The following is a 21276-nucleotide window of genomic DNA, read 5'->3' as shown; positions in this document are numbered from 1 at the left end:
CAAAGGCTCTATCTTTTGAAAAATCTGACCTTCTCCAACAAAAAAAGTTTTAATCAACTACTTAGGATGAAACACTAACGTTTAAAGAGCAATGTGATTAAAGAAAGCTCTGTGGGGAAAAAGGAAAAAAAAAGAGCCTTTCTCCCTTGTAGCTAATAAGTTGCAGTCRTTTTTAATGCATACAGTTCGGTATTAGGAAAAATGACATTGGTGAAATGCCGTAGAGGTTAGGCTGCTAGCAACGTGTGAGCTCGTCCTGTTCTCTGGCCCTTAGGCTGTCTGTGTGTGCTGCAGATGCCACTTTGTTGAAACTTTAAGGGAAACATCATCTTACCTGCTAGATGCTATTTCAGCAAGATCTTTTTATTTATCACTCTTTATTGCTCTGTAATGACAATTGACAGGCTTACCTGGTGCAACGTTACAAAACCTTGTCAAGCTCAGCTGTAGTTCTAGACACGCACATGTACGGATGCATAGGTAGGGAAGCATGCACAAATCTAAATGTGTGTACTTGATGCTCAAAGAACATTCAGCAGAGTTAAATGAAACAATTGAAGTTTCTTTGCCATCAGCAGCCAATCTGAAATCAAAAAGATACTACTTTTACTAAAAGGGGGAGGGAGGACCCTTTATTCTTAATCTAGTAAAGTGTCATGGCTGTAAATTAAAGCTGCATCAAAGTGCAAAATGGGATTTACATGATAACACAAGGACTTTTGCATAATGAGCCATCCTTATTCAGAACTTGCAGGGAGAAAGGCAGGCAGATTTGTCAAGATCCCACTGATGCTGGTCTTGACTTCCCATTGCCGTGTAACCCAGAGTGATCACAAAGAGGAGAACCACATGAAAATCCTATCTTGTCGTGTTGAGCTCAAAGCCTGAAATTGCACTGAATGCCTTCGCTGTATAACCTCACCTGATCCTCCTGGGTGCCCAGAATTTCTTACCCTTATCAAGCCGGGAGGCTTTCTGGTAGATTTTCAGCAAGGAGAATGAGCAGAATTGCTTGTGATTAAATTTTCATGGTGAAGAAGGGAACACTCTTAGGATTCCACCTTCTTCTTTGAAATATTTTGTTCTCAGTTAATAAGTGATTATGCTTAAAGGTGGGGGAGATGTATGCAAACCAAACTGGGTGGCCATTCAGAGCTCAGTCTTTGCAGTGTGCAAGGAATCACTACCTATTTGATCCCAATAATGATGGAGAACCTATATAACGAATCAAGTTAAGTAATGAACCTGCTATGCACAGCGCCTGCRTGACTGGATTTCATGTGGCCCTTTGAAACTAAGTCATTATGAGACTCCTGCAAGGAATAGGGTTCACAGCTGGGCCTGCAGCAAGCCAGAGACAGGACACAAAGGGACATTTGTGAAGAGTCCCCTTGCTCTRTCAGCAGACAAAAGGACCAGAAATACTTCCAAACCAAACAACCCTTTGGTAGTGAGATGATGCCCATAGCAGCAGTTTAGCAGCTGCTCTCAGCAAACCCACAATTGCCGCTCCAGTCCGACCATCCAAATGTAACGTTTCCTTTTTCTGCTCATGCGTTTTCCAAACCATTTCCATAACAGTGCAGGACCCCAATCTTCAAAGGCGGCCGTGATCAAGGGGAGAGAGTCCTTCCCACTCGGCGGAGCGGAGTCGGACGCTATCTCCGCAAGCAGCAGTGGCTGCCCCTTGGCAGTTGGCTGAGTAAAATGTTATTATAAACTCTGCATGGATCAGAGCCGTGAATTTATTATGGAGGTGCTTCCGAAAGCTTCTGTTAGTATTTGCCTCAACAGTAATGTAAGGCAGATTTGTTCCCTTTTAATTAAAAGTACCTTGAGAAAAGACGGACACCTGACAAGCCCTCTGCTTCCTCCACTGCCTCTGGGTAGGGGAAGCTCGTGATGGAGGAGGACATTGAGCACCTGCAGATCAGGAGAGGTTTCAGAGCCTTTTAGGTCAGCTCAGACACTGAGCAGCCMACCCAGGATGGCTGCAAAGATGCTCCCCATTTGGTTGGAGCAAAACTCACATTGGGGCACCGTGTCTTCGGGATGCCTCAGTAGCAGGTCCAGGCACTGCGCGGCAGACGTGGCCTGATTGCCATGCAAATTATAATAGGCAAAATCAAAAGCTGCATTACAGCAGCCTGTAGATTCCTGACCTAACCTGGAATTAATTAGCAGAGGCAACCCCAGCGGCTGACCCACAGCACCATTAACRTCCCACTGCCCACTTGCCTCGGCTCCAGTTTATGGCTGTAACAGGCATCTCCTGTGGCAGGTTTTTCTGGGCACAACCTGTACAAATGCGTGTGCTTCTTGAACATGAAATAAGAAAGGAGCTGGCACGCCAACACCTCCTCCTCCTAAATGTAACGGCTCCGTGAGCTCCTGCTCCTGCTGTCACCTAATCGATGTGCAGCCTTTCCAGTGACATGACTGGGGACGGGAAGTGTTGGCGCGGGGTGAAGAGCCAGGAACACTGTGTTCTCCCTGCACCTTTACCCTCCRCTTTGGTCTCCTCGGAAGGAGGCAGCTCTAGGGAGCAGAAATGTCAACTCTCCTGCTAGAAATGTGTGAAATAAGCCTGGGTAGGACTGGTCTCCTGTCCCCAGCCCTGCGCTTCGAGTGCAGGCCTGGCTGGCTGTGCACAGCGCTAGCAAATGGGCCAGCATGGAAAAAAAAGTGACAAATGAATGAATATAAATTAGAGGGACAAGAAAGAAATTCAGGAAGTGCATTAGTCAAATTGTCTCAAGGCCTTGAGTAGTATTTAAATGAGAACTTTTACCATGCATCTTTTTTGAATGCATTCTCGTCCATGAGTCAGTGGGTGTACTGGGAGTCTCTGTGCTTCCTTTTATTTATTAAATGTTAGCCCTGCCTGTCAGGAAACCGTTTAGCGCTAGAAACATTTGCACTTCAAACAAATAGAGATTCTACTGTTTTACCTTTTGCCCCTGAAATTTGTTTCTCTCTTGTAGCCTCCTATGATTTGATTTGTCTCCTGATAATACTGTTTTTTAAACAGAACATGGGCCCCCGGTCTTCAGCTGATGCAAATCAGTATCGTGCTGCTGAAGTCCACGTAGCTGTGGCATTTTACACCAGTGAGTGTCYGCCTTGCAGGTTCAGCGCCGGAGAAGGTGTCAGGGAGAGTGGTTATGCTTCTAAAATCATAAATTACAGCAAAGTATTTTTGAACAAGCAGAGGTGTGATCCTGCATAACTCAAGCCTCCCCGCCAGATGATTAGCGACTTCCCTCATAATAATTAGTGGGATGGTTTAGAGATTATTATTACACTGCAGTTCAGTCGGTTGTGCCAACTAAYGCTCTTCACTTCTGCAGCTCCTAAGGCACCCAGGAGAAATCTGTGTGCGCTCAGCAGCAAAACCTACCTGCAGCCATAAGACATGAGGTACCAGGCGAGAGGGCTGGAGGTCCCACCTGAAGGCCCACCTGATTAGCAGAACCAAGCGCTGCTCCTTGCAGCTCAACCCTTGCCTGTAATCTTCCCTAAGAGGAAAAATGAAGGACACTTCAGGCTCAGGAGTCCACGCAGACTGACCCAGTTACTTAGCAGCTCTAAATGCTAATAGCACCGTTAAGTACTTGTGCAGTTCCTCTGAACAGGCTCTGCCTGTTGCATTTGTAGCTGCTCTGGATGGATCTGCTCGTTGAATGCTCAGCTAAAACACAGGCATTTGCTTTTTACTTTTTTTCCACTTAGCACTGGAACAAAATATACATCTAATGCTCCCTAACACTTGCAWTTTTATTTTGTGTTTTTGTTTTCTAGCCTCCCAAACAGCGGAGGACCAAATCCTAGCTAGGTTTCCAGAAGTGTGACTGCACAGTGGCACTATTGATTAAATTGCAACTGGTTCGGATTTATGCCTGCAGGAGAACAGGGTTCAAAAAGAAATGAGATGAGACAATGATATCATCTGCCTTCTAAATCCTCCAACTTTCACCCAGCAGGTGGAATTTATTCTCTGCGTGGATCTATCCTTGCCTGTTTGTTTGTTTTAGGCAGTCGATTATGAGATGAACAGAGCTTTCATGCTGACAGTGATGGTATCAAACCAGGCTCCACTGGCGAGCGGGATCCAGATGTCCTTCCAGTCTACGGCAGGAGTCACCATTTCCGTTATGGATGTCAACGAAGCACCGTATTTCCCAACCAACCACAAGTTAATCAGGCTGGAGGAAGGGGTGCCCACAGGGACGGTCCTGACAACGTTTTCAGCTGTGGATCCTGATCGCTTCATGCAGCAAGCAGTAAGGTGGGAGACCAGGCAGCCAAATGGAGTCCTGTAGGATCAAGAGGGGGATTTCAGCTGCCAAAGTCTGGGGAGTAAAGCAGCTGAAATCCAATTCATAAACTGTCTGATATGATAGCACTAAAATGCTTGGCAGGTATTTGCACCCTTGGCMTTACACTTGCAGGGCACTCTGCAAACGTGGCACGAGCAGCTCCCTCCTTGCAGAGGGCAGGAGCTTCTCTGTTGCAGATTAAACCAGTTGGTAGCAAGGCCTGCTCCCCTCCATAAAGACGAGGATCAGGGCTGGCCTGTGCTGCTGATTTCATCTGTGCCTTGTCAAGGATGCCTCTGCCTATATAGTTTAAGCACTATATAAATACAGCACACAGAGAATTACTGAAAGACCGTTTTGTCATTTCTGTAATACAGAATGGGAATGGAGGCACCTAAAGGGTTAGAGGACATATTTCCAGGGGGAATGACTGGGACTTTTAATCATGCCTGGTGTTGCTTCCAAAGGTTTTAGCCCCAGCTTCAACCTGTCTTAAAAAAAAAAAAAAAAAAGGCACACTGAGAGATTAGCTGTCAGCCTGTTAAGAACAGGGCTCGCTTGTTTACAAGTGGCTGCTAAACAGCTTCTGGGATGCTCTGTAGTTAAAAATTGCCCAAGCAGTCGGACACCCATGGGCAGGGCGTCTCGGCTCGATCCTGGCTTGTGCGAGCCAGGTTTGTGTGACCTTCACCTTGCACCTTCAGAGCCACTGCCAAACTGATGTCCCTGACACCTGCTTTCCTGGTGGATGGGATTCAGCACCCACAGTTTTAGTCTTCTAAAAGTTCAGTGTCCGTTTTAGCAGCCTGAGACCACAGAGGAGTCTGTGCTGGGGCAAGAGGCTCTGTCACTTGCTGGGGTCTATCCCATCCGAAGCTCTGGCCAAGCAGGGGCTGAAGCCACATTTGAGATCAAGCAGTGAATCACAAGCCTCCCCATGCAGAAACACCTTGGCACCTCATTTCCTGCTAATACACAGATATTTCTGTGTCCATAGAGGTTTGTTTTATCCCGAATGTTTCAGGACTGCAGTATTTTTGGCAAACAAGCCAAACGTACTGTTTGTACTGTGTGACCACAGCYGGGGCCACGTAAACTTACATCAGTTGTGACATGTCATGTCAGGAGGAGTTTGAAGTCCTTCACCTGGCACAGAGCTGTCTGCTCTAGAAAATAACTGTTTATTCACTGCCTGGTCTTGTAGTCTTCAGACAGGTACTGCAGCATTTAAGGAGAGAGCCTCTCCTAACTAACAAGCCAGTTTTGCTTAGTTTCTCTGTGAAATACTGCCCTTTGAAGGGGCTTTATTTTCCCTGACACTTGCATTAACGCTGCTTGCAGAGGAAGGAGTAGCTTGTGCTTGATCAGATGCTCCCTCTGATCTGGAGGTGGTTGGACTGCAAGCAGGAATGAATATTAGGGAGAAGGATGGGCTCCACAGGACCATTCCTGCCATCGCACAGTGCCTGCATAGGACAATCTGTAAATATGAGCAGCAAATTACTTGAGTTGCTGTTTTTCCTAGGGCTCCCGGGACACACATTTTTTGAATCCAGCAGCACGTGGTTTCCAAACACAAGTGCAGCGCGCTCTCATCTGCTCTTCATTGGGACAGCCTTTGCAAGAAGCAGTGGGGYGTTGTTAGGCCCCAGAGCAGTCTTTGTGAGCTACACAAAAGAATATTTTGTTTTCTTCTTCCCAGTCGGCGTTGTTGAGATAGGAAAAAAAGATGCACTGAAGGTTAAGCATACAGATCAATGATAAGCAGTTCTCTGAGAACAGGATCCAGCTGCTATATCCTTGCATACGGCTTTCAGAGACTCTCTAAATAGTCTTTGATGAAATACAGTTTTTACAAATGGAAGATAAGGAAGTGGAAGCATCTCTCAGCAAGGCACAGCTTGGCCTGGCCAGTGTCACACCTCAAATATCTTCATTAACTGCAGACATATTCACAAAGCCAGCTTTGAAGCTGGATCCCTGGTCAGTTAGCAGTGAAAGGGTGAAAGATCAGCAGTAATATTAAAAAGGAAAGAAAATGCCCCATATAATCTAGCTCCATGAAGTGTAATTTTTTCCTTTGGTAGGGACTTTTGCAATTTTATTGCTGCTGTCCTGTCCACGTAGATTCACGCAGCTCCAGTTTTGCTTTGAGTTGCGCTTCAAACAGCCTGTTTCTGGAAAGGGATATTCACAAAAAAAMCAGACTTTCTCCTGCATACCAAAAGAAAAAAAGTCATACAAAACTATCACCAGGGTCTGAGATACCCATGAAACAAAAATGAGAAAGATAATCAGAATGTGTTTGGTAGCATGTGGAAGAGGTTTGCCCAAAACTAACTGTACTTCCTCCAGTTTGCTCTGCTGGTTGGAGTAGGGTCCACTGGGCTCTGCCAAAACCTGTGCCGAGGTCCGTGCTTGCTTTTTGAGGATGCTGCCCAGTCTCGAGCCAGGGAGGTGACTTCAGGTATTTAGGGCTTTGACACAACTGTAATGAAACAGTTTGAAAAAGCCTATGAGCAGCTAAGGACTTCCACAACAGCCCTCCCATAAGACAGGGTCAGTGGCCGAGGAGGAGTCAGGGYCAAGAACCACCACAGCCTTCTCCATCCCATGGCCTCCCCAGGTTCTCCATCCCACGGCCTGCCAAATGCTTCCTTTCTTTGCTGTCATGGGCATTGCTGATGCAGGATCTCATGAGATCTCTGTGCTCCAGCGCCTCTCTTCCCGCTTGCAGCCAGTGTCCCTGCTTGGAGCTTGGTGCTGGCCATGCTCGTGTCCCAGCACCGCTAACCACTCACTAACACAGCTCCTACCTGGCCCAACAGCCTCCTCAAACCTCCCCTGTTTATGCCCCTGTCTTTGCTAGTCAGGAACTTATAAAAGTCCTGCAGGAGAGCAGAGCTAAAGCTGCCTCGCTTCTGGCTCGATGCCTTCATACCACTGTGAGCTCCCCTTACGGTTATTACCAAGGCAGTTGCTGCTGAATGCACAATTTTATATAAAAGAGGTGGCTTGGTCAAAGTGATGTTTAACCTGTTTTAAGACTGCCTTTATTTTGCTGTGGAATTTCCTGAAATGTTATTTATTAGGGAAGGATAGTAAAAAGGGAGAGGGCAAATTTGTCCTTCAGTTCAGGCATGGGATTGCAGGGTCATCGCAGCCCCGGCTGCTCCTTCCCTGCAGAGCCCTCGGGCTGTGTCCACTGTCAGGAGCAGGAAGCCGCCGCGTTAGTCTCACTTAATGGGAAGAGAACCCTTTAAAAGGAAGGAAAGGGGAAAATTGAATAATTGTTGAGGTCAAAAACGGGCTACTCAATTAGTATTTTGTTTGTCAACAAAACCAGTTATCCAAAGGTCCTTTGAATCATGCGGTCAGGAGTCCAGAAAAACCCTTATTTCAAACAATATTAAGGATGTGTCAGTGAAAAGACTGCCATGTATTTATTTCCTTTCTCTGTAGATACTCTAAGCTGTCAGATCCTGCAAACTGGCTGAACATTAATGCCACAAATGGTCAGATCACTACTGCTGCTGTCCTTGATCGAGAGTCAGACTACATTAAGAATAATGTCTACGAGGCCACATTCTTGGCGGCTGACAACGGTGAGCCCAGGCTTCACATTGTTCATGCTTCAATAAGACTCTAATGTGATGCATTAAGAGAAATGATGCCCTGACAGAGTTGTCAGTATAAGTTATCTTTTTTTCCAGTTTTTTTATGGTCAAAAATGTGAAAGGGGGACGGGAAATTGCTGGAGTAAATTAAATGTGCACAGTATACGAAGAGTGTTATTAAGGGAAAGGGAGTGCAAATGGAAAATCGATTTGGGGAGTTCAGTGTTGCGGTGTAGGCTGAACTTAAAAAGAAGTAGGAAAGGGAGGTGATCTGTGAGTGCTGGTGTGATCACACCCGTCCTGGTGATCGACCCGAACTGCTGATCAGGGCATGCGGGAAGCCTCCCACCAGGAAAACAGAACTAATCACAGGGGAAGGGAGGAGGATATTAAAAACAAACCAGTCCGTTGAATTGCCACAGCTTTCATAAGAGGCATCTGTCTGTCTGTCATCAGAGCTAATCTCTGTCTGTCCGTTTTCATTTCTGAAACGTCCAGCTGTCATCAGAGCATCTGGATGCTGGTGCACTTCATTACTGAAGTCGCTGAGGCCCGTGCAGATCTGCTCTCTGAGATGCCCCGTTAAGGCTTGCTCTTCTGCAGTCATTAAAGATCACACAGCACTTTTGGTCAAATCAGCCCTGTGAACCTTAGGGCCGACCGTGATTAAGGGCAAGCAATTCATTGATGCCACCCTGGACTTCTCTTCCTAATTCTGATTAGTAAGAGCTGATGACTGTTACAATCGAGGCCTGGATATGTCATTTTACGTGTCGGTTCCTTCAGTTAGAAAATCCTTGGGSATGCTCAGCAGCCTCCATGAGCAAGGGGAACACTTTCCTTCCCCTCTCCCACCCTCACATTCCTCCTGAAGGGTGCTAGGTGCCCACAGAAGCTGTGTACAAACTGGGGCTGTTCTGGAGCATCAGCACGACGTGGCTGTGAGCGCCTCAGTTATTGCTCATACAGCATAGGTGCTTTCAGGACAGTTTGTGCATCAAGCCCTCTGGCTGAAGGGTGCTCTGCATGTGCAAGTAGATACAGTGGTGCCTGCAGYACTAATGAAAACTGCTTTCCTCTTCCTTCAGGCTCTAGCTCTGTCATTGCATCCTGGTTTGCAAGGGCAAGACAGACTCATAGGGGAGCTTTGATGCCAAGTAGCAGTATGTACCAAGGAGCAGATTTCCCCCCTTTCTTCATGCCAGCAGTGGTAGGGTCAAGGTGGTGGTGCCTCCTACTGTCACCCATCATCGGCTTCCCTTGTGGGACCTGGCTGCTCCTTGCAGTGCAGTCCAAGGTGCAAAGTACAACACGAGCGTGGGTTCACCCCTTTCTTTGTCCTTGGTGCTGGTGCTGCAGAGCATCACTGCCTCCACATCCATCTTTCCATGGCTCAGAAAGTGAGGACCTGGGAAAAAACTTTATTTTGAAAAATTAATCTATCTTTGGTATGTCATAGCCATTAGAATGCACACAAAGCAACACCCTATTTAAAAACCCATCTAGAGTGCTGAGGATACCAGCTAAAGTTTCCTCTAAGCTAATAGATTCCTTTTGCATTAATCCCAGTCTCCAGCTTCATCATCACATATGCAAAGCAAGGCTTGGGGCTGGGTTTTGGGGTTGGTTTTGTGTGGATTTTTTGTTTGTTTTTGAAGAAGCAACATTTTGTCGTCTTGTTTCCTTAAATTCTTCTTGCTATTYTCAGGATATGATAAAAGAGCTGTTCTGCTAAACACTCTTTCAGACATTCTSTCTATGGCCTGCACTGCAGAGACGTTCACATAAGAGGAAAACTTGGCTGCAGTGCAGTGGGGAGAGAAAAGGGAATCCTAAAGTGGTTTCTTTAGCCTGTTTTCAGAGGAGAGTGAGCGTCTTGGACCACACTGTGTCTACACGAGTGTGGAGGCTAKTGGGGCCTGAACCCTTCAGCAGGGCTCAGCCAATCCCACAGAGAAGTTTAGATTTCAGGTATATCACATTTCAACAGGTTTCATAGTGTTAGGGTAGAGAAGACATCGGAGAGTCCCCGTGGGGACTAGCGGCTGGGCACGMCGCCGTGGGAGACCTGGCTGCAGCAGTGCGTCTGCTCCTGGTTTCAGTCACCCACTTACTTCTCCCTACTCAAGTGTGGCCTTTAGGGAGATGCCTTTTCATTCTACAGGCACACAGCAAAAAGGCATTACTTGTTAGCCATGAGTTTGCTTGAGCTAGCCCACAAATCTGAAAACTGGCTGGCAAGTGCTACAATAAGTGCTGACCATAGTACACTGTTTTCTTTTTTTTTTTTTTTGCCACCCATGCCTCTTTTCAGCTGATGGTTTTTCCTCTTTAAAAGAGCATTTAGCAAAACTTGGCAATAGCAACTCAGCCCCTTGCATTTCTAGAGCTTGACTAAAGACATTGCTGTAGGCTGCAAGCCTGCAGAATTCAACATCTGCTTTATGCAGGAGAAGAAGACAGAAGAATCATGAGGTTTGGGAAGTTTCAGTAATGTCTGTTAAAGCAGACTATAAAAGTGCAATTTGTCCCCAATAAAGTCTAAAGAGAGAGAAAAAATACTGATTTCTTGAAATTAGAAGGCAGAGAGGCAGGGGACCAGTACCTGGAGTTGTCCTGCCTGCTGTTCCTTGAGTGACGCTCATCAGTCGTGGCTCATGTCTGCCTCTCTCGCCCAGGGATCCCCCCGGCGAGCGGCACCGGCACGCTGCAGATCTACCTAATCGACATCAACGACAACGCTCCAGAGCTCCTGCCAAAGGAGGCACAGATCTGTGAAAAGCCAAACCTGAATGTCATCAACATAACCGCGGCGGACGCTGACATCGATCCAAACGTCGGGCCCTTCGTCTTCGAGCTGCCAAGCGTGCCATCTGCGGTGAGGAAGAACTGGACCATAACACGGCTAAATGGTAAACGGGCAGGCCATCCCGAGGATATTTGGGCTCTGATTCACTAACAGGACCACGTGCAGTTTCAAACTTCCAAACTTTCCTACTTTTTTTTTTTATTCTGATTGGTATTTTTTTAAGCACATTATGGCTGACATTATAGACAAGATAGTTAATCAGAAATGATTTGTATCAGACCTGCAGCATAACTCTAAGAGCCTTGGCACTTGGCTTTTTTTAATGCAGTTCATAATTATGAACAGTTATCAGGACTGAGCAGAGTATAAATCATCCATAATGGCCAAGGGGAAAAAAGCTATTATCAGTCTTCCTTATGTTCCAGTGTAATTGTCATAAGCCACAATCAGGATCAATGTTCATTTCGCTGACCATAATTGCATAAAGGCAGCCTTTTAATTTACCAGGGAACCAGGAGGGCTAGGTAAGTGTGAAGATTACCAGTATGTGAAGGATTTTTATATCACAGCATGCAACCACAATTGGCCCTAATTGGTCCTCTTATTGGTAGTTTCAGCAGAGGATTGGAAGTGTCCCAGGGCTGTTGGCCTTGCTGCAAAGCTGCTCCATCTCACACCCCTCGCCAGGTTCATGCCTTCACCTGCTCAGTCCCTGTACAGTCCCCTCTGCTCCTRTACCTACCAGCTTGGAAGGCAAGGAGTAATGGGCATGGAGCAGCTCCTCACAGGAGATGGGATTCCCATCAGGATGGCTGAACAGGGTGCCTGCAGCATGGCCAGGTGCAATGCAATCCAGAGCAGGGGGTGGGATGCAGCCAGTGCATCCTAAATACCATATGTGATTGCCAACATGTCTCAAATACATTCAGCTGGCTACTCATTTGCTGATAGGATCAAGCTGAGTCAGTGTGGCAGTAAAAAACATGATTTTGGAAAGTGTGCGTTGATTGTTGGCCAAGCTGTAGGAAGTGGGAAGCTGGGGTGTGTTGGCGGTGGCCTCTTCCTTGGGGTTCATCTGCCCAGTGAGACAGAGGAATGGTGCAGATGCAACCATGGGACCCAGGCACGTGTCTGTCACCTGCCTGTCTGTCTCTCTCTCTCCAGGCGATTATGCCCAGCTTAGCTTGCGAATCATGTACCTGGAAGCTGGCGTGTATGACGTCCCCATCATCGTGACGGACTCAGGAAACCCTCCCCTGTATAACACATCCATAATTAAAGTGAAGGTGTGCCCGTGTGACGAGAACGGAGACTGCACCACCATCGGGGCGGTAGCCGCAGCCGGACTGGGCACGGGTGCCATCATAGCCATCTTGATCTGCATCATTATCTTACTCAGTAAGTAGCATGGGAGGTGACACTGCTTGGACATGTCAACCAGAATGGGGCCATTCAAAGCACAAAGGTGCCAGGTGGTCCTTCTCTCAGTTTGCCACCAAAGCTCGCTCGTCGGTGGTGGTTTGGTGGTGCATGGGACTGAYAGCAGGAAAATCAGCCCTAATTCCAGGAGTGCAGCTGCAGTTGCTGCTCTTTTCTTGAACCTGCTCATCAGGAACTTGAAGTGTGTCCTACCTCAGAGACCTGCTTGTTGGTGACACCGTGGTTTGTTTTGGTGGAAAACATAAGACTTAATGCCAAGATATGATCCCACCTTATGCCAAGCTGTCCCTAAAGCCAAGTTCATTTTTCGGGGAGGAAATACTGCAGTATTTTTATCAGTAATGTGGGGATGTGGAGTCCCATCTCCCATAGCGTCCTCCCTCATCCCATTCCTGAGCGCTGTGTTTTTCGAGAGCCAAATTCTCCTGGAGAGACTCCCCTAGACCAAGAGCCCCTCACAGGCAGCTCGGGGTGCCCAGGAGCTCTCTGGGCTGTGGAGAACAGGCGGGGTACGTTAAGGGGCACCTGCAGACAAAGAGCCACCCTGCCAGGCCAGCGGGCACAGAGACCCTCACACACGAGCACGTTGCTGCCCATTGGGTTTTAGGCCATCCCCTTCCACACGAGCATTCGTTAGGGATGCAGGTACCACGATGGAACGAAGCACACGATGTTCTGCTGCATCGTCGCTGTTGCTCTGACGTGGGGTCCACATGTCAGATGCACACAAGGAGAGCAGGGCTTCAGGTAGAAGTTTGGCCCGGGAGTCACAGAGGCCATAAAACCTAAGACTTCTTCTTGCTGCTGTCATATAAACCCAGTGCTAAAATATGATTTAAATAGTTGAAAATCCTATTGACTGAAATTAACTTCGGCTGAAGGACGTTTGATTTAAGAGATTCCTCTTTTCATTTTCAGATACATTATCCCATTTTAAATTATGGTTTTTATTACAAAAGCTTATTTTTACATTTATTGTAATTCTAATTGACTTTTTTTTTTTATCTTTGAGAGCTGCAAAGCACTATATCAGTGATGAAAAATGTAATTTGTGATGAGCAGAGTTTTTTCAGTTAYCTCCTTCTAGTGTTTTGCCTCCTTTAATATCTGTTTTATACGGTGACCTCTGAACACTAGCCTGGAAAAGGCAGATGTGATTTTTTCCTTTATATGTCCATTTTAGAGTCAGCAGGTCAAAGTTTGATGGCTTTAAAAGGAAGAAGAAGCAAAGAGACAGATCTGAGGTGGCTCAGGTGAAGAAAGTTTCTGCCTTTACCTTTACTCCAAGTTTTTTTTTCTTCCTCGAACCTGATGTATTAGCTGCACGAATAGCACATTTAGGAGAAGAGCAATGCAATAAAAAATTGTGAAGGGTGAAGACAATAGATTTCAAGAAAAACTACATGCAGAGTGAAAATGGGTCTAACAGCAGTAATAGCACTTCCCATTCTGCAGAGTGAATAAAGGAAGGAGAATGCACTACGTCCGCTATTGACACTTTGAAGGTCTTCTTTCTTCCAGGTAGCGGTGGTAAAGGCGTTAATGGCACAGTTTTTTCCACAAGCACATGAAAAAAAGTAGCATTTAAAAAAAATGGAAGAGAGAGAGAAAAAATAAACCTTAGTATAATATTGTCTTTGTGGGCTAGGCAGGTATCTTGTTGTGAGGACTTGAAAAGCAAAAGACAAGAAAAGGACTTCAATAGTCTGCTAAATAGCTGAGGTTTTATATTGCAGATAAGAATTACATTTTCTTTCCCTGTCTTTTTTTTTCCTCTCTCTCTTGAATAGCTCTGGGATAAGCATTAAAGAAATGCTGAACTCTCCGAAAACAATTCTGTTAGGGAGCAGGCAGGGATGGCGGCCAGTCGGCCCTCGATGGCAGTAATGGGCTGTCCAGTTCTCTTCCCTTCACTCCAGTGAGTCCTGGCTAGGGATGAACACTTGGGAGCAGGAAGGGAGGACTCAGAGCGTCCATCCCACCTGCTGGATCTGTGTCCCCTTGGCTCTGCACAACCCCAGAGCACCCTTCTCCTCTCCTGCAGTAAAGTGATGCTGAGGGTCCTCAGAGAGGCCGAGGGGAAAAAGTCCCCAGAAAAAAAGTGAGATGGTGGAAAAACAGCAGCTCCTTGTTCTTCTTATGTAGCTGAGTAATGTAAAGGGAATTTGAGGCCTGTGTCCCACTAGAGTCACTTGTGGTAACTCCGCTGGTCCAGCATGGGAAACGGAGAGAAATGGAGTAGAGGGTGAAGACAGTGCACGGAATTCCCAGCTGGATTCCCATCTCCTCCCATACCCAGCTTTTGAACACAACCACAAGATCTGTCTGTTGGCAGGTTTTTTAGAGAAGACAAAGGGTCAGTGGGGATGCCCTCGCATTCCCAAAGCAGCTACCGAGTGTCACCGGAGCAMGGCACAGGGAATGCCCATGGACACGGCCCATAGCAAGCTGTGCACTGGCAGCCTGCACTCCCCTCAGGCAAAGCTGTTTAAGTGCAGAAACTTCCTTGTTTTTTCACAAACTATTAATCCATCGTGGTGGCCGAGTTGCCAGGGCTCGGCCAGCGCCTGGTGTGGAAATGCCGGCATTTGAGCCCGTTTCCAGGTTTCCTCTGCCAGGCCTGCCGCGCTCGCGCCGCTCCCTGCAAGGCTCTCACACCACCTCAGATCTGCTTTGCAAGCCAATGCCCAAATGCACATGCTAATGTCTTGGCTAATGCGGCTTTTGAAAGACTCCCTCGTTACCCAAAAGGAATAGGAATGGGTCCAGATGGGATTAGGTGACCCGGTGCTCCCCAAACCAGGCTGCTTTAACAAAGTGCAGGCAAGTGAGCAGGCGATTAACGTGCCAGGGGCTYGCAGGCGGCGCTGCCAGCGTGGTGCCCTGTTGGCACCGCTCCCGTGGCACAAAGGCCAYGGTCATTTGTCCATCCCCGCCGCTYGGCACCACAGCAGCTCACTCTCCTCTCCCTTTTCGTCATGACCCTCATAGGAATTCAAGATTTAGATCAAATGCTTGCAGAAAACTTGGCGTTTCCACGCTTTCTGTCGCTTTGCCTTTGATTGCATGTTTTACTCCTGGTAAACATCAGCTCAATCAAAGTTGATGATGGATCTTACAGCCTTGTTTGTAGTGGCGGCTTGTCAGACTGTTCACAGCCCTCACTGATCTCTCCTTTAGAAATTAGAACGTGCAATAGGATAAAATCTTATTCCTCTTAATAGAAGCTAGTGAAGTTTCTTCCCCAAACCCGCTGTGGTCTGTAAACTGTGCTAGAAATTACACAACACACGGTTTATTCCACATTTGTTCAGCTGGAATCCACACAGTGACACACACAGGAATTTATTGCATGGGAGATTATTATTTGCAGTATCATAAACTGGCAAGTTTTGCCATTTTAAAGGGGCCGCTCGGCCCCGCCGCGGCGTTTGCCGCGGCTGATGTCGCGTGCTCTCGCCGCAGCCATGGTCCTGCTCTTTGTGGTGTGGATGAAGAGGCGGGAGAAGGAGCGCCACACCAAGCAGCTCCTCATCGACCCCGAGGACGACGTCCGCGACAACATCCTCAAGTACGACGAGGAGGGCGGCGGAGAGGAGGACCAGGTGAGAGCGGCCGGCGCCGGCCGAGCGCTTGGCTCCGGTGCCGGGTTTGCTGTTGGGCATAGAATGGGCATTGGGACAGGGAGGAGGGCTTCCCTGACCCGAGCAGCTCCCCATGGAGGGTTTGGAATCAGGATGGCCCCACTCCAGTTCCAGCMATCTTTCTGCCATTAAACATGCCCATTTTCTGTCCCTCCCTGCAGAGCTCCTGGTAAAACCAACCCAGACCCGTGGCCACGGGTGCTTGCTTTGGTTTGTTTGAGCCCAGGATTTCCCTGGGTTTACCTGCCTTTAATTTCTTTTAATTGCTGTCCCTCATTTGTGAGAAACATCCAAATGCATTTGAGCATTTTTATTTTTCACCACGAAGGTGCAATACCTCAAAGCTTTGCGCCCCAGCACAAGCTGAGGCCAAAGGCTCCCCATGCCCACCCCATGCAGTGCCAGGAGGTCCGAGCATTGCGAACGCGGACACTTGGAGCGAGGAAAGTGCAGGGCAAATAGATCCAGAGTCTGATGTCATGATGTCCAGGGATGATCCATGGATGTCCAGGGAGCCGTGCACACTCAGGAGGGTCGTCTGCAATGGAAAAAGCTTTTCATTTTGCTTCTCTTTTTCTCCTTTTTTGTTTTTTTTTTTCTTTTCACTGACAAGTTACTTATAAATATTGCTCCTGGAGATTCAGTCATCCCCAGCTAAGCACAAGAATAGTTTCACCAGCAGAACAAAGTGTTGCTATAAACATTCAAACTAGCTGAAGTGTCTGATTTCAGGCAACTACACTGTAGGTTTAAATATTTTAGGAAGAATCTGTTAAAAATAACAGCAAAAGAAGAGCAGCAAAACACCATTACCTACTTGAATACATTTTAGAAGAAATATTATCTGGCTGTCGGTCCTTGATAGAAACCTATTCTTTAGGGATTTTTGCAGTGCAGGAAAAACATAATTACTTGAAAATAAAGTCTGAGTGTATAAATGCAATGCACATTCTAATGTTTTTACTTCTGYACAAATTTAATTACTAGAATATGTCTGCAGACATTGCGTCTTTACATTATATTTTGTATTTGATCAAAGATGTTATGCACATATMCATGCACTCACAAACCAAAGCCAGTACACGATCCTAAAGATTTGGACACCATGTTAAATATTGAAAGAGCATTGAGCTGTTTGATTTAACTTACCTCTTAAGATACACCCTGGGGAGGTCAATTTTACAAGTTACCCAGAGATCAGTTTGGTCTATAATTAAGATAGTTAGAAGTGCTACATATGTAGGGATAAGATTTGGTATTGAACTTCAGCTGAAAAAGGGATTAGACCCCTCAAGTTCTTTGTCTGTTGATGTKGTGTGGACAATCTGCATGGAAGCTCTTGGCTTCACCCTGTGTTTTTCCATTTGTAACAGGATTACGATTTAAGCCAACTTCAGCAGCCAGAGACCATGGATCACGTGCTGAACAAGGCGCCCGGTGTCAGAAGGGTGGATGAGAGACCTATTGGTGCTGAACCACAGTATCCTATAAGACCAGTAATCCCCCATCCTGGGGATATTGGTGACTTTATTAACGAGGTAGGTTCCTGAGGGCATCGTGTGCTCCATCCTTAAAGCTGTGGCAGTAGCTGCGCATCAGCTATGCAGCATTTTCAGTGCACATTATGGACCGGGCGATGCTCCTGCCCATGCCAGAGGGAAGCCAGGTTGGCCTCCCAAAGGCACCAGCGCTGTGAAAAGGCRAAGTGCCAATACACAACCCATAATTTCTGATTTGTGGGTACCTCAAGCACCAGCCTTGCCAGCCTAAGGCCAAAGGTGCCATTTGTGGCTCCTGGGCTTGTAATTATTTCACCAGCCTCTGTCTTCTTAGGGAGCTCTATTTSGTCTAAAACCTCAAAGAGTTTGCAGAATAGGGAGATTCTTCTTAGATCACACAGGGCCTCTTTATTTTATGTTAGATTACTGTTGTTTTTTTGAGGAGAAAGAGGGGGTTAAAAGTATATATCCATTTAGTATTTCCCATCTCTTTTGTTTGTTTGTTTTAGAATGAATRATTGTGCGGTTGGTTACAAACCAATCAATGTGTTATTTCCTCGGAGATAAAATACACTCTCCATTCCCTAAGTCAGAAAAATAAATGTTATAGCAATTTAATTCTATTATTACATCAATTTCCTGCTGTGCTTTTTCTCATTTCCATCATTAAAGTCCCTCTTTTTGTCATCGTCCTCCCTTGGCGCGCACACAACCACCCGGCATCTCCACCCRGCCACGCACGTGGATGTTCCCCCTTGCACGTGCTCCAGCTGCTGCTCCCTGCCATAAAACACTCCGGCTCCCTGCGCACGAACGTAGCTCCGGAAAGCAGGAATGCACCACGTTGTTCCTCAGTGCCAGCCCAGGCTTCCTCCAAAGCTGGGCTGGAGGGGAACAGTTGGATTTCGCTGCATCCCGAGGCTGTTTCCGTGGGCTGCCTGCAATGCTGCACAGCGCAGGCAGCAGCAGCAGGGCTGCTCTTTGGGGGTCCCCAGCCCAATTTTCCCTAAATTAAACAGGAGTGGTATTTTCTTTATCCCAAAGGAATAAAAATAATCAAAATAGCTCATTAATGTAATGAGAGAATAGCTGGTAGAAGAGGATGTTTAGGTGGTAGATGAGGAAGAATGGCTGGTAGATGAAGAATGGCTGGTAGATGAGGAAGACTAGCTGGTAGAAAAGGAATAATAGGTGGTAGATGAGGAAGATGAGCTGGTAGGAGATGAAGATTAGCTGGTGGAAGAGGAAGACTAGTTGGTGGGAGTGGAAGAATAGCTAGTGGAAGAGAAGAATAGCTGGTGGAAGACGAAGAACAGCTGTTGGGAGAGGAAGAATAGCTGATGGGAGAGGAAGAATAGCTAGTGGAAGAGAAGAATAGCTGGTGGAAGAGGAAGAACAGCTGGTGGGAGAGGAACGGGTGCTGCTCCTTCTTGCATTGGTCAAGCAGGAAAGTGCAGCCGGCCACCCGAAAAGGAGCAGGTCAACAAGGAATGTCTCCCCGGGAATAACCTGGGAATGGCCGGGAATAAGCTCCACGCAGCAGCCATGGGAGAGCGCAGGGGGCGGCCGGGCTGGGCGCTCATGGCTGCGTTTGCCCCCGCAGGGCCTGCGGGCAGCCGACAACGACCCCACGGCGCCGCCGTACGACTCCCTGCTCGTGTTCGACTACGAGGGCAGCGGCTCCACCGCCGGCTCCGTCAGCTCCCTCAACTCCTCCAGCTCCGGCGACCAGGACTACGACTACCTGAACGACTGGGGGCCCCGCTTCAAGAAGCTGGCGGACATGTACGGCGGCGGCGAGGAGGACTAGGCTGACCTCGCGTTATTTAAGAGAAAAAAAAAAAATAAACCCAAACAAAAAAGGAAGAAAAAAAAAATAAACGATTTAAAAGAAAAAATAAAAAACACAAACCCACAGATGACAACATTAACAAAAAGAGCCGATGCAGAAGCAGGAACTGTACAGATGTGGCAGCTTTTTTAATTGATATCCCCTGCTGACTGTGTTGTTATTTTTAGTGGTGATTTAGGAGGTTTCTTTTCCCTTTTTTTTTTTTCTTTTTTTTCTTTTTTTTTTTAAGACTATCGAGCTGTCTCGCATGAACAGTCGTCTCCGCTGCGTTTTGGGTTTTTCTTTTTTTCTGTTTGTTTGTTTTCCCCCACTTTCTTTTCAATGTCAGCTGGGATATTTGCTCGTTTATCTGCTTTACGACTAAAGAGAGTGAAAGGCACTCTGTCTTAACTTGAATTTCTTAGAACAGAAGCACTGTTTTTAAAATATATATATATATATATTTGAAAGTGCCTTTTGGTGCATGTATCAGATTCCCTTCGATCTCAGGAGTGATGAAAACAAGCATACAACCATCGCGGGCAGCACTCCCTTGACCCTAAGCCAGTCCTAGTTGGGAAGGCGATAACAAAAAGGAACTGTGGAGATTGGTTCAGTTTTTGCCTTTTGTTTCCCTTTTTTTTAATTTTTTTTTTTTTTAGGGGGTGACTCGTTTCGGGGTGCAGAGGATGGGGGGGGTGGTCTCRAGTCAATATCTTAACAGCCATCTCAAAGCCTAAGCAGGTGGTGAACGTAGTCGTCACGTTGTACATAATTCCRTGTTACCAGGTGCAAAACAAGGGACAGGATGGGATGGGGGGGGTCCTGTCCTGGCCGCGCTCCGTGCCGGACCGTGCGCGGAGCCACCCCGGGCGTCCCGGCCCCGCGCTGTCCCCGAGCCTCCCGCGCCGTCCCCAGCCCAGCGAGCCGCTCCATGGCCAGGAGCTCCAGGTCCCTGCGGAAACCCAGGGGCTTCTCCACGTATCCGTGACATCCCGCGGGACCCTGCGGAGAGGAAGGGCAGCAAGAGCCCATCGGGATCCGGGCCAGGCCGAGGCTCCGCGGCGGCCAGGCCCGACTCCACATCACTATCACAGACGGTAGCATACTACCTAGTTTATACGTAGGGTCAGTTTAACCAGTAACAGGTAGTTATTAGCTTTTTTTATTACCTTTTTTCCTTTACTGATTTGGACTAGTGGGTTTATGTCTAATGTTTGTAAAATGATTTAGACTGCATGGATGTGTAATATAAACCACATTTAATGGATTATGAGCCACTTAATTAATGTGCTATGAAATCTTGGATTACCTGTGTTTTATATTCTGCAGACGATTTTGCAGTGGGTTCGCTAAAAAAGAAAAAAAAAACATGTAAAAGTGCTTAGATATATTTTCCTTTAAATCCAAGAATGTTCACAGTATTGGAAGGCRATTATCCAGGGGATAATCGGCGCTTTTTTGATATCTTGATTAATTCTCCGGTGGAATGCTAAGAGTTGCAGGGGGCGGGCGGGCGAGCGCATGCACGAGAGCGCGAGTGAGCCGAGCGAGCTTGGGGGGACGCGTGGACGTTGTCTCGGAGGGTCGACTAGGCTGCAGGATCGTCTCTATATAGATTTTTGAAATGCTCCTAGTGCATTTTATATTCCATTGTATCATATTTTCTATAAAATGCGGTTTCTGTAAATGAACGAGCATTTGAACCGTGTCTTGTATGAAGTGGAATGTGGTAAAAGTCTGCCCGAGGGGTCTCAAGCGTGGCTGGAATATCTTTGATCGCCGAGCACGCGGGTCGCGTCCGCGCCACGGGTGGCCCTGGCTCCATGGGCGCTCCGTGCGGGCGAGATGCACACGGCGCCCGGCCCTCGAGGGCAGCGCGAGCGGTGCCAGAGCCAGCGCGGATGGAGGTGAGTCCGGTGGCCACAGCAAGACGAGATGGTCGTGAGAAGATGGGTGGCCATGGCAAGAGGAGATGGTCATGACAAGATGAGGTGGTCATGGCAAGATGAGGTGGCTACAGCAAGACGAGATGGTCATGGCAAGACGAGGTGGCCATGACAAGATGAGATGTTCATGACGAGGTGGCCACAGCAAGATGAGGTGGCCGTGACAAG

At 47.3% G+C, this 21276-nt stretch overlaps 1 protein-coding gene across 1 annotated transcript in view; it reads left to right on the top strand.

Moving 5' to 3' along the window:
- Window positions 1-19148, top strand: part of CDH4 (cadherin 4) — a 90231-nt gene extending 71083 nt beyond the window's left edge. The window contains exons 7-13 of the mRNA XM_026042099.1: window positions 4035-4288; window positions 7782-7924; window positions 10615-10848; window positions 11910-12143; window positions 15651-15790; window positions 17203-17367; window positions 18932-19148. Of these exons, the coding sequence (XP_025897884.1) occupies window positions 4035-4288; window positions 7782-7924; window positions 10615-10848; window positions 11910-12143; window positions 15651-15790; window positions 17203-17367; window positions 18932-19138 (1377 nt within the window). The 3' untranslated portion in view covers window positions 19139-19148. The remainder of the gene's footprint in view (window positions 1-4034; window positions 4289-7781; window positions 7925-10614; window positions 10849-11909; window positions 12144-15650; window positions 15791-17202; window positions 17368-18931) is intronic.
- Window positions 19149-21276: the final 2128 nt, after the last annotated feature.

Source organism: Nothoprocta perdicaria, unplaced genomic scaffold (assembly GCF_003342845.1).
Source record: "Nothoprocta perdicaria isolate Ctin4 unplaced genomic scaffold, notPer1 scaffold_3, whole genome shotgun sequence".
NCBI lineage: Eukaryota > Metazoa > Chordata > Aves > Tinamiformes > Tinamidae > Nothoprocta > Nothoprocta perdicaria.
This window is presented reverse-complemented; position numbering and strand designations above follow the sequence as displayed.